At 44.3% G+C, this 13,748-nt stretch overlaps 1 protein-coding gene across 6 annotated transcripts in view; it reads left to right on the plus strand.

Moving 5' to 3' along the window:
- LOC138634242 (diacylglycerol kinase beta) overlaps window positions 1-13,748 on the plus strand; it is a 178,951-nt gene that overhangs the window by 24,292 nt on the left and 140,911 nt on the right. For 4 of the 6 annotated variants that reach the window (XR_011311962.1, XR_011311961.1, XM_069721012.1 and 1 more), the window contains exons 4-10: window positions 2,725-2,745; window positions 3,246-3,396; window positions 7,857-7,919; window positions 8,242-8,508; window positions 10,557-10,715; window positions 13,176-13,225; window positions 13,487-13,561. Coding sequence is in view for 4 of the 6 variants with exons in the window: in XM_069721012.1 (XP_069577113.1) it covers window positions 2,725-2,745; window positions 3,246-3,396; window positions 7,857-7,919; window positions 8,242-8,508; window positions 10,557-10,715; window positions 13,176-13,225; window positions 13,487-13,561 (786 nt within the window). In the remaining 2 variants the exon portion in view is untranslated. The remainder of the gene's footprint in view (window positions 1-2,724; window positions 2,746-3,245; window positions 3,397-7,856; window positions 7,920-8,241; window positions 8,509-10,556; window positions 10,716-13,175; window positions 13,226-13,486; window positions 13,562-13,748) is intronic. The other 2 variants (XM_069721011.1, XM_069721013.1) reach the window with 2 other exon arrangements.

Here is a 13,748-nt window from a genome sequence, read left to right on the forward strand (position 1 = left end):
GACAATAATGAGTCAAAAAAAAAAACAAGGTTCATTCCAAACATGAGGGCTTAATACAAGGAAATGGACTTTTCCTGAAGACGACATGAAGAACGTCGGCTCTCTAATGCCGCTGGGCAGATGGGAGGCAGCGAGCAGGGGAGGTGGGCCGGGTGGGAAGGAGGCTAAGACATAGAGAGAGACAGGACAGGAACCACAGGGGGCCTCTGGTGGGCAGAGGAGAGAAACAAGGAACAAACTCAACAGTCGCACCAATGCTGTGAATATCAGGACTGAAGGTGTGGCGTCGGCGACCCGCCAAGGAGCAGCAACTTTAGAGACAGCATCGTACTAGCTGGGCGCTGGTGGTGTGCTGCCGGCGACCCGGCGGGAGACTGTTGGCCTGGAATAAACCACCTGCTGAAGAGCAGCGACTGATGGTGTCGTCAGTGACCCAGCCTGAGACTGGCAGCGGGACATCGGCGACCCACCCAGGAGCAGGAAATGGAGATGCCACGTCGGCAATCAAACTGGAAACTGGTGACATGGCCTTGGCGAACTGCCCAGGAGCAGGGAACGGAGATGCGGTACCGGTGACCCAGCCAGAGACCGGCGCCATGGCTTTGACAACCCACCTAGGACCAGGACGTGAGAGACAGGAAGAGACACACGAGGAACAAACCCAACAACAGATAAAGAGACCGACCGAAGAACAAAACATGCGACTGTTCTGTAGTGAGTCCTGATCGGACTGACCGGTGCCGAGCTCTCAGTGAAACAGAAACCTTCCTGGGTTGTTGACAACATGTCGTCAGTCGTACCGTTAACAACTGAATCTCTCACCTTGACGACTTTCTCCTTCTTTTCTTCCAAACGATGCGTCACACTGTTGATTGGTTGTCTGTAACTTGTGATCATCCAACTGCAAGTTATCTCCATGTACAACTCGTAGTTCTTATTCTCCTCTAGTTGCAACAGGCCGGTTGCTCCTGATGCCATTTTTTAGTACCAGAGAAATAAAACTACTAAAACGTTCTCAGATTTCTGGCATTGACTTTGTACTAAAGTGTTGTTTTTTTGTGACATTCCTAGTATTTAAGTCAAGTTTTTATAATTATTTAATATTTTATTGTTTAATATATTTATTAGTTATTGAAGTTGAAGTTATATCCCATCACTCCCACAGATGCATGTACTGTACGTGGCACAATTAAATTCAGATCTACAATTGCAATGAGAGGGTAGTTAAAAACACAAGACCGCATAACTGTGGCGCCCATAATCACGTTAAAGTACACCGTCTCGTGAAATATAGAGATTATACAACAAATTAACATCTAAATAAAACATGTAATCTAAATGTGTTCATATTGTGGAGCAAAATATAGATACAAAAAAAAAATATATAAAACTTGTTGTTAGTGTGATCTCCGTTTCCATGGCAACACATGGGGTATACTAACAACTGGAAAACAATCAGTCCTGTCAGTAGACTCTTATATAACGTATGTAATGTTTCCTACTCCAGGAAGTAGTCAGACCCTTAGCAGCCACCTAGCAACAGAAAGGATTTCTAGTCTCCAACTGAATAAATACAGAACATAGAAACACTAAACTGATCAGCTAGCTCAGTCTGGATGGAACAAAGATATCTGATGAACAAAGATCTCTGATGAACAAAGGTATCTGATGAATAAAGATATCTGAGGAACAAAGATATCTGATGAACATATCTGATGAACAAAGATATCTGATGAACAAAGATATCTGATGAACTAAGATATCTGATGAACAAAGATATCCATGGACTCCTGTGTTTTTAACATTTTACCACCGTGTCATGTGTTCAAACCAAACCGGTCCAGCTAGCCTCCACTAGGATTGTAAGTGTGTGACTATCCGTGGTGTTACGGTACGGGTGCTCGGAACGACCAAAAAGGACCAAAAGAGACCCGACTTCACCAAATGGGTCATTTAATAGAACTATAACAAGTAGAAACTACATTATATTACATATTATATGAAACTCTATTCTAATTCTATTTTCCCATTGAGGAGGTGGAGGGATATTTATAGTGATGAGCAGGGTGTGATGTCATGATGATTTGACCAATCACATCTCTGGGTCAGAACTACTGGTTGTATAATAAACACGTTTCACTCTCATTAACATATGGCCCACTCAATGCCATATACATCGTAGAGTCCAGTACATTGTGCTAATGATGAATCATCACAAAACACAGAACAAATACAGTCGTAGTGGTTTTCACATCTCAGAGTGGACTATTGGCTCAAAGTGCCATTCTGATTACACATGTTTTCTGTCTGATAACATTTTTAATGATGGAACATGTTTCTCAAAATCTCTGATAAAGAATTATGTAACATTTATGTTCACAGTTGACATACATTATTCATTTTTAACACGTTTGTAGCGTTTGGACATGATTGTGAATATTCATGCTGAATCCAACATGTCGTAAACTTCATGTCTGTAAATTCATGTCAGTCCTAAAATCTGCTGACTGATGCATTAGTGTGCTGTCATTTTTCCACTATGATGTGTTCCCTACCTGGTGATGCACAGGTTGTTATCACGTCAGCCTGAACAGCATCTTCAGATGTCATCTCACACAAAGCAGCTAACCCTGCTCTTCTTCGACCCACTCCTCCCTCACTCTTTCCTCCTTCCTCCCTTTTTTCTTCCTCCTGCTCCTCCTCATTGTTCCAACTGTTAAACAGAAGCAAGACGTTCTCAACCAAGTAAGCCTCTGCATGCTGTGTGGTGTTTGTGTCCACTGACTGCATGCACATTCTGTCTGCTAACTGAACTCCTCCTCGTCTGCTGATGGTCTGTCACTCTGTCAGAGGGGAAATGGCCGAAGGTCACGGGGTCATCTCATGAGGCTCATGGGAGCATGAACAACATAACATTTTTGTTTTCAGCGCTGCAGCTCAGGAGTGTTAATATACCGTCTTTAGTTGTTTGTATTACATCCTTAACATGTTCATTAACTCTGTTCAGTTCCTACTGTGTGGCGGTCAGTTGACTGGTCTAACTCACACAATGAAACTCATTTAATGACTTTAAACCATATTTCAATTAAGCTGTTACTTTTAAGAAGATATTGACAGACCTTCATTTAATTAATCTTTTGTCAACATTGTGAAAAAATAATTGTCCATCCATGTTTTGGTGTAAATGTAATTTCTAAGCGTATCTCAGTAATTCTGTGAACCTGTTCATTTTCTGTCCCGTGCAGCCCATCGACTACGAGGGCTTCCAGCTCTTCATGGCTACTTATCTGGAGAACGACATCCCAGAAGAGCTGTGTCAGCATCTCTTCACCTCCTTCAAGAGCAAGACGGGAGGTTGTTCTCCAGACCCGTCACCGGCAGGAATGAGCTTACTGGGTAGGCTGCTTGTGTCTTTTCACACCACTGATCACGTGCTTTGTGCCATCGGTTACGTTCACCTGGAAACACACTCAGTGGCTGCAGTAATGATGTTGGAGGTGAAGGAGGAGGGCTGGGCTGACTAAACATTGGACCTGGAGACTGGTGTTTATTTCCTGTTTCCTTCAGCAATGAATGTTCCTGTTTATTATAGTATTTATGATAGATGAGGTTCTATGTTTTAACCAAAACCCTGATCTATATCTAAAACTAACTGAGCGGTTTCTGTGCCTAAATTGAATAAAACAGAGGTGATAAAATGCGGTTTCTGCGTTTATTCAGGAAACCATCCGATTGGTTCTATCATGGTTGATCAGCAATGACCATCAACTGTTGTATCCCCAATTGTTTTCCCCGAGTCCGTTGATAGAAGCAGTCTTTAGGCAATTACCGGTCTTAGTTGATTTTTATTAAGCGTAGTTTACAAGATATCTTGGAGAGCCCAACATCAGCCTGAGGTCTCTTTGTTGGATTCTAACTTCCCGCTTTCCGGCACATACCCTTGTGCTATTGGAAGAGGCGTGACCTATACTGTGGCGGGAACATTTGCATATGTTTGTCTCAGTGGTTCTCCACTGTCCTCCGTTTAAGCCACACCTCCTCTTGCCTGATAGGGAGTTGCACCACACGTGACCCGCCCACACACATTCCTGTTGTCTATGTTAATACAAACAGTCAACACATTCAGTTCCCTCGAACACATTTCATTTCCTAATAAGATGCACTAGTTGCATCTTACATTTGGCCATATTTCATACACGTGATATGTTTCTGCATAAACAATGTGTTTTACAATGATTACAATCAGTATGTATTTTGAACGTACATCATATGAGCCCACATATGCTTTAATCAGATCTATATTCCACATAACCCAGTGAAAGCCGTTGGTTTTTCAGTTCTTAACACAAATTGCAGACATTCATTGCATATATTAAAGGGAAACAAATTCCCACTTTCAATGTGGATGTCCAACCAATAAAGGGAGTCGATGAAAGCCATAAATTCATCAATAAATCATCTGTGCCTTTGAGACGCAGCTGCAAAAGTTGTTGTTCTTCCAGCACCATCGTGTCATATATACAGTGATGTAATTGAAGGCTGGAAGAACGACAGACTTGGATATTTGGCCATGTTGATGAACCACTTTGTAAGAATAGATAAAGTAGAGACGCGACGACAAAGCCTTAACACAACGCCTACTACCGCAGGAGGCTTTACACTTCATACGTGTGAAACACTGCTGCTGGTTTCTGGCTGGTAAAACCTGTCACCTCCCAGCAGACGACGCTGTGCCACGTTCATGATGTCATACATCAGTTAGGACACATTTGCTATTTTTCTGTCACAGACTGACAGCATCAGGTCAAAGAAAACCTTTTCATTGCTGCTTGTAGCTCTTCGACTGACATATTTACTTCTAGCTTTAATATTTTGAGCAAATAGATTTTCAGAAGAGATTCACAACGACATGAAAGTCAAACGTTGGCCAGTTTCTCTCATTCCTCTGGAATGTTTTTCAGGTTTACAATCAAAGGTTGCTGTCTGGATTGAAACTCATGCCGGAGAGCTTTTTCATGCCGTGGCCATCAACAAGCCAACCTTTCTCTTGTGCTCAAGATCGGAGATGATGCAAGGCGTCGGATTAGTTGGCCTTTTAGAGGTTTAGAGCCACTGCTGATCTCCAACAAAACACTCATGAGAACAATACATTACAGTACTCTGTTTAACTGATATATTATGTCTTAAAAAAAAACTCAATTGTTGTTCAGTTATCATAATTTTATCTCAATGACAGAAAAATATTGTGAGATCACGCTGCCTCCTTAGTTTGATTGTCTCTTTGCAAATTTATATTTAAACCATGAATACAAAGACATGGTTTAAAACATACAGACATATTAGGCCACCAAAAACTGATGTCTCAAGGACTTCCACCAGAATGAAGCATCTCTTCCTCCCTCCAGACCAGCTGGAGAGAAAATGTGTCTAGCAAAGTCCTTGTAAGTAAGAGGCAACAAGTGAAGAGTTGAAATGTGGGCTGCAGCATGAGTGACAAACAGTCCCGGTGTCTCAGTTAAATTAGTTTGTGTCTTTCCAGCTCTGCTTCCACCCAGAGTCCTCGGTCTGTCTGTCATCCTTCACAAACTGCTGCAAATCCATCCTCGTCGTATTATTATTACTCGTTTTCCAAACCAACTTCAAAGCCTTTGATATACAGAACTTGCTTCTAGTTTGCATGCGTGATGGCTTCCTGATACATCCTGTGGTCCTTTGGGAGTTTGATCATCTCTGTGTTCGTACAATTCCACATGTTGCGGTTAAGATTTCCCAGACAACTGTTAACGTTTTTTTAGTGAAAAGCAGAAAATGGCCATCACAATGTTTTAGTGTCCTCAGTAACATCTTCACGTCCTTGCTCCCAACCGGTTCTAGTATTTCCAGAAACTCCGCTTCTTACATTTTACAAATATGCACTTTTATTATGTAGGTTTCAAGTCAAAGAAGGAAATATTTGTTATATTATTTGCTATAATTCAAGCTCATTTCCCAGAAACTTGGGATGCTGTGTAAAATGTAAATTAAAAAAAAATGCAATGATTTGCAAATCATACTCATAAACTCATATTTAATTGAAAATAGACCAGAGACATCATATCAAATGTTGAAACGGAGAAATGTTATTGTTTTATGAAGAATATCTGCTCATTTTGAATTTGATGGCAGCAACATGTTTCAAAAAAGTTGGGACAGGATCATGTTTACCACTGTTGCATCACTTCTTCTTTTAACAACACTCTGTAAACTCAAATGAGTGCTGATAACAAGCTGGATGGTCCCTCTCCTCTTTAACCTGGAGGATGCAGCGTCCATGATTTCCAAACAGAATCTCAGATTGTGATCCATCAGACCTCAGGACAGTTGTCCAGTTCACCTCAGTCCATCTTCAATGATCTCGGTCCAGAGAAGGCGGCGGTGTTTCTGGATCATGTTTCTATCTGGTTTCTTCTTTGGAGAGTTTTAACATCATTTGTGGACGCAGCGATGAACTGTGTTCACAGACGATGGTTTTCACAAGTGTTCCTGAGCCCATGCAGTGATTTCCACTCCAGAATAGTGTGTTTTTAATGCAGTGCTGCCTGAGGGCCTGAAGATCACCACCATCCAATATTGGTTTCCAGCCTTGTCATGCAAACTCCGCACAGAAAGGCCCAGGACCGGATTCGAACCCGGAACCTTTTTTGCTGTGAGGTGACAGTGCTAACCACTGCACCACCGTGCCGCCCAAATTATTCTTAGATTGTTGCACTATTTTCCAACACAGTCTTTCACAGAGTGGTGAACCTCTCCCCATCTTCACTGCTGAGAGACTCTGCCTCTCTGAAATCATCTTTTATACCCAGTCATGTTCCTGATCTGTTGCCATGGTAACCTGATTAGTTGTCAGATGTTCCACCAGAGTATTTTTTCTGGCTTTACACAACTTTTCCAGTCATTTGTTGACCCCGTCCCAACTTTTTTGAGACGTGTTGCTGCCATCAAATTCAAAATAAACATTTTTCATAAAATAATAACATTTCTCCGTTTCAACATTTGAAATGTTATCTTTGTATTTTCAATTAAATATGAGTTTATGTGAAACGTGTGACATACATCCGGCGTGGTGAGACGATACATCTGATATGTGTTTTGCGAGTGGGCGTGGCCGAACGGCTCGCTCGCCGTGACACAGGAAGTTGATGTTTAAGGTCAAAGGATGCTTGAAACCTCACGAAACATGTCACATACATCCAGCGTGGTGAGATGATACATCTGATGTGTTTTGCAAGTCAGTGTGGCCAAACGGCTCGCCAGCGCCCCCTGCTGGAGACAGGAAACGAGTCAAAAATAGCAACTTTAAGCGGGTATACGCGGTCCCTCACATGCTGCACGTCGGGGAGACGGCTTCGGGGAGATGGCTTCGGGGAGAGGCGGCTTCAGGGAGGCGGTGCGCCAGAGTGCGAGGGCCCGTACATCACTGCTTGCAGTTTTAATTTATTATTATTATTTGCTATTTTTTTATGTCTGTTGAATAGGTATAGATAAATGCTAACCGCACTTATGCTACTTGGATATTATATCTTGTTTTCTGCTTTCTGACCTGGCATTATCGGCCTCTTTAACCCTGTCCTCAACACATAGTTGAGTTTTCTATTATGTCCACTGATGAGGCAGTAAAACACCAGCTTTGTACTTTTAAATAAGGTTCCAAAAATAGGACTCTTAATTTGATATACTGATTCAAATCATCCACTTTCTGTGAACAGTTTGTTCTTAAACACCATTACATCAGAGCCCTCTTTCTTCCCTGAGGTTAACTCACTGTTGCTGCATCTGCCCCTGTCTGTTTTTTCCCTCCAATCAATGACTGACCACAGATGCCCGTTCGATCGATGCAGGCATCTCTATTCACACCGAAGTGGCCTGTGCCCCCATCACAGGTACCAGAGCAGGGCGACTAGCTTGTATCATGTGGATGATGTCATCTTTATGGGACATTAGTCCTGCTGGCTCCGACCTCCTGCTCCCTTCGTGCTTCTGTGCTGTTGTTGTGTTGATGTGGGTTGTGGTGTGTTGGCCGTGGGTCGGTGGATATCTGCAGTGTTTTACCTGCTTCCTGTCGCTCTGTGTATCTCAAGTTCATTTCCATTTGGATTGTTGGACAGTTTTTCTGCAGTATTTTTTGAAGTTATTCCTTACAATTAATCAACATCTATTAGCCCCCTCTGCCCACACTGTCTCTTTCCGTGTTTGCACCAACAGGGATGAACGGGAAAAGCATCATGTCTGCGATGGGCCGACACACGCCGGAGCTCTCCGGTGTGGTGATGAGCCCGGCAGGTTCAGGAGTCACCACCTCTCCTGGTTCATCTCGCTCCTCCTCACAGCGTTCGGGGGCCGGGGCCAACACACCAGGGGGGCCCCACAGATTGCCCTGCGTCCAGGTCAGAGCCTCCGAGGGCAGCAGCAATGCCCTGACACCCAACGCTGGCCCTGCCAGGCCATCCGTCTCCCCCAAACTCTCCCCAGGTGAGGTCACAAACACACAACGCTGTTTTCAGACAGCTGACAGGTTTGCCCAGCTTGGATGTTAAAATGAGCGTTTATAAAAAGACGAGTATCAGTAAGACCCTGATATTCGTCTGTTGCTCAGCTGCCTTGGAGATGGTGAAGTTGTCCCATGACAGAATAGAATTTTATCATGTGCTAATTTTTTATTTGTCACTTCATTTATTTTGTATTTAATTAAACTATTATTTTTTACTTTTATTTGTGGCTAAAGTTAATTAATTTAGGTTTAAAAAATGATAATGAGGTTAAAGCGTAAATATAGGACACAGACATATGAGGGTAGAGTGATATATTTCTCAGACAAATTCTCTACATGGAGCAGAGAGATAAAACCCTGATGAGGAACTGGTCCAAACTTCATCTCTGGATCATCATCAGGAGAGTTCTGGTGTTGGTTCAGTGTTCTGGTTCTGTGATTTCTCCATGAACATGACCAGAGGCTTCACGTCAGGTTTACTATCAAACTCTGGAAATCATCAACGGAGACTCTGACGATGCTTCAGGAGGTCTGAGACCACGAAGACACCTGGAGACGTGTTCTTAGAGACGTTCAGGACGTCTCCGTCCAACCCTGGAAGAAGAGCATCAGGAGAACCAGCTGGTTTTCTTTGAGGGTTGGAGTGAAACCACGGAGCTCTGCTGGACCTTCTGAGACATCCGAGGACACACGGTCACTTCTAATGACCCAAACTGTGTCGCCATGGCAACAGGGTTCTCCAACACGACAACACAATCGTAGCTCCTCACCAGGTTGGTCTCCATTAGACTTCTCTCTGTTCACCAGAAAGTTTTCTCAAACTTTGATGTTCGCTCTGTGATAACGAGATGTCACAGCAGAACGCTGCTCACAAACACGCAGGAACTGATGATGATGAGGAGATGAAACGTACCAGTTACTCGTCAGGGTTTTATCTTCCTGCTGCTCCATGTAGAGCAGTAGTCTCTGCACTTATTGATTTAGCCACGTATTTAAAGATTATGACTTAACATTACCAGACAGTGGGATGCATAATGTTTACAAACAAACCTGGAAACCTTTGGGAGCCGTAACAAATCAGATTCATATTATATGATATGTTACAGCTTCAACAATGTAATTTGCCATTTTTGTATTGCAGCATATTGTTACACATATTGTTACACGCCTATTTATAAAATCTTAAATGAAGTCAAATATGTTGCCTCTGAGTGTGCAACCTTTTGTAATGGGGCTTCAAAGCGCGTGAAAGGTTTCATAGAAGTTTCTGCTGGTGTGAAAAGTGTTTGGAAGGTAAAAAGTGAAGACACCTACTTAATAAAGTCTGATGTACGCTACATTTTTAAAAGTCATGAGTAAAAGAAACAAAATACGAGATTTGATTTGAGCGCTTTGCAATGTGGCATTTATTTAACTTGAACATTACCCGTTCCATTTAGTTTAGTCACGTATTGTTTTGTTGAGCCGCCGGTGACATCACCGCCCTTCATCTGTGCTGTAAATAGTGTTCTGTCAACCAGTTCTCCTGTTTGAACTCTACCCGCTGCACTGGGATCAGTGTTACATTGAACAGTCAAACTAGTGAGTACATATATAATTTACTGGTGCTGATATAACCAGTAGTTCTGACCCAGAGATGTGATTGGTCAAATCATCATGACATCACACCCTGATCATCACTACAAATATCTCGCCCTCCACCTCCTCAATGGGAAAATAGAATTAGAATAGAGTTTCATATAATATGTAATATAATGTAGTTTCTACTTGTTATAGGTCTATTAAATGACCCATTTGGTGAAGTCGGGTCTCTTTTGGTCCTTTTTGGTCGCTCCGAGCACCCGTACTGTAACACCACGGATAGTTACGCACTGACAATCCTTAATGACCTTAAAACACACCCTCTCATGTAATATTGTCTAATTATACTCTGTTTGTTTCACTCATTGTACCGGAGGAACCAGCGCGGTGGAGGAAGAGTTGATGGGTAGTATGAGTAGTATTGAATATTTGTGTTGTACACCAACAGATAGTAGCCACTCTGAGAAGCATTTGTCACTGCGGAGGAGCTCTTCGCCCCAGAAAGCCTCTTCATCACCATCGCCATCGCCTCAGGTGGTCTTCCTCAAGGACATCGTGTGCTACCTGTCCCTGCTGGAGAGGGGGACACCAGAGGACAAGCTGGAGTGTGAGTGATATAGGCGGAGCTGTCATATGTGATGTGTGTCTGTGTTCAGGCCTCTGATACCTCTGAATAAGGCCACTCAGGGTAACAGCAAGAGTAAGAAGGCTGTCCCCTCCCGTCCTGGCAGGGTCCCTTCAGGTTCCCTCCTGGGTCCCTCCAGGTTCCCTCCAGGGTCTCTCCACAGTCCCTCCAGGGTCCCTCCACGGTCCCTCCAGGGTCCCTCCAGGTTCCCTCCAGGTGCCCTCCACAGTCCCTCCAGGTTCCCTCCAGGTGCCCTCCACAGTCCCTCCAGGTTCCCTCCAGGGTGCCTCCAGGGTGCCTCTAGGGTCCATCCAGGGCCGCCGGGCGCTGACATGACCAGGCTGATCTCTGTACACGGGCCCCTGCGTCCTGGTACTGAAGTAGCACCCTGCACATATTTACCCCAGTGGCCACCGGGGGAGAGAGAGAGAGAGAGAGAGAGAGAGAGAGAGAGAGTTACTTACTTAATGAATCCCCAAGGGGAATTTTTTTTCGCTACAGCAGTATTATAGATACAGGAAAGAAATACAATAACAGTAAAAAATATATAATATAAAAATGCAAGGTGTATACAATAAATAGAATAAAATAAAATTGAATAATTAAAATAAATTAAAACTAACTAAACAATAGTGCAACCATCTCCTGTATCAGGAATGATCTCCTGTATCTGGAATGATCTCCTGTATCTGGAATGATCTCCTGTATCTGGAATGATCTCCTGTATCTGGAATGATCTCCTGTATCTGGAATGATCTCCTGTATCTGGAATGATCTCCTGTATCAGGAATGATCTCCTGTATCTGGAATGATCTCCTGTATCTGGAATGATCTCCTGTATCTGGAATGATCTCCTGTATCAGGAATGATCTCCTGTATCTGGAATGATCTCCTGTATCTGGAATGATCTCCTGTATCTGGAATGATCTCCTGTATCAGGAATGATCTCCTGTATCAGGAATGATCTCCTGTATCAGGAATGATCTCCTGTATCTGTCCTTGTGACAGCAGAGCTGGATGAGTCTTTTGAAGAACGTCCTCCTCTGTCCCTGCAGCAGGTGGTTGAGAGGGTGGTCAGGATTATCCAATATGGATAATAGTTTCCTCAGCGTCCTCCTCTCCACCACCTTTTCCAGACTGTCCAGTTTGCAGCCAATGATGGAGCCGGCCTTCTTAACCAGTTTGTTAAGTCTGTTGGTGTCTCCGGCTCCAATGCTCACCCTTCCTCCCCTCCACCTCTCCCCCCCAGCAGACTACTAGAAGTACAGTTCACTGGCCACAACAGATGGTAGAACATCTCCAACATCTCACTGCACACATTGAAGGATCAAAGTTTCCTCAAGAAAAAGAGTCGACTCATCACCTTCTTGCAGACAGCGTTGATGTTGGTTTTCCAGTTCAATCTGTTGTCATGGAGACACCAGGTACTTGTACTCCTCAACCATGTCCACCTCCTCTCCCAGAACTCTCAGCGGTTGTGGAGCCGTCGTTTTCCTCCTGAAGTCGACCACCATCTCTGGTCTTGGCCACGTTCAAGAGGAGGTGATTTCTACCAGCCCACTCCACAAAGTCCTCCACTACTGCCCTGTACTCCTCCTCCCATCCATCCTTTATACACCGTCCACTGACTCCTCTTCCTAACCCTTATACACCGACCACTGCAGAGTCATCAGAGAACTTCTGCAGATGTCTTGACTCTGAGTTGTTCTGGAAGTCAGTGGTGTAGAAGGTGAACAGGAAGGAGACAGAACAGTTCCCTGAGGAGCTCCAGTACCACTGACCACCGTATCAGACAGCACACTGCCCAGACGGACAAACTGTGGTCTGCCTGTCAGGTAGTCAGTGATCCAGGAGACGGTGGACGTGTCCACCCCCACCACCCGCAGCTTCTCACTCAGCAGCAGTGGTTGGATGGTGTTGAATGCACTGGAGAAATCAAAGAAAGTGATTCTCACAGAGTCACCGGTTCCATCCAGGTGAGACTGAGCTCGTTGCAGCAGGTAGATGATGGCATCGTCCACTCCCACATGAGGCTGGTACGCAAATTGCAGAGGGTCCAGAGATTTCACCAGCGGCCTGAGGTGGGCCAAGACCAGCCTCTCCAGCACCTTCATCACATGAGATGTGAGGGCAACCGGTCGGTAGTCGTTGAGGCCGGATTGAGTCGTCTTCTTAGGGACAGGAACCAGGCAGGACGTCTTCCACAGCACCGGGACCTCCTCCTGCTTCAGGCTCAGGTTGAAGAGGTGTTGTAGGACCTCAGCCAGCTGGACGGCGCAGGTCTTCAGGACCCCGGGGCTGATGCCGTCAGGTCTTCAGGACCCTGGGGCTGATGCCGTCAGGTCCTGCAGCCTTGCAGAGAGTCCAAGAGTCCAAGAGTTCATGTCACAGCGTCAGACAAATACTAACTTCATGGATCTCTGTTGTCTCTTCTTCCTCTAGTCATGTTCCGGCTGTATGATACCGACGGTAACGGCGTTCTGGACAGTTCGGTGAGTAGACCGTCTTCGCTGTCCGTCATTCTCTGTGTTTGGTCCCTCTCTTCGCCCGTTACAGCCGAGCATTTCCACCAGCTTATTCGTAATGGAGGATTTCAGTTTAATAGCATGTCCTCAGGTGATCACATAAACAGAGGAATACAGGAAAAAACTCTTTTCTTTTCCATGTTTAAAATGCATCAAGTGTCATGCTGGAAGGTGAAGCTTCGGTTTCCATCTCTTGTTCCTGTAAGTTGTGTTTTTTTCTCTTTGTAGGAGCTGGATCGCATCATTAATCAGATGGTGCATGTTGCAGAGTATCTGGAGTGGGATTCAACAGAACTGCGACCGGTGAATAAACACACTCAACTGCAATAAAGTCTGACGCAAAACAGAAGGAGAAACACAAACAAGCCACTCTGTGAAGGTTTTATCTTTATTTCCTCTCGCTTAATGGCAGCAGAAAACCTCAAGTGCCTCCCAGAGAGTGTACTTTAGTTCCAAAGACAGTAAAAGAACAACATTGGGACGTTTGTTC

Source organism: Brachyistius frenatus, unplaced genomic scaffold (genome assembly GCF_029030835.1).
Source record: "Brachyistius frenatus isolate BFR_SWC_R1_liver_20210118 unplaced genomic scaffold, ASM2903083v1 Contig_255, whole genome shotgun sequence".
In the NCBI taxonomy this organism is placed as follows: domain Eukaryota; kingdom Metazoa; phylum Chordata; class Actinopteri; family Embiotocidae; genus Brachyistius; species Brachyistius frenatus.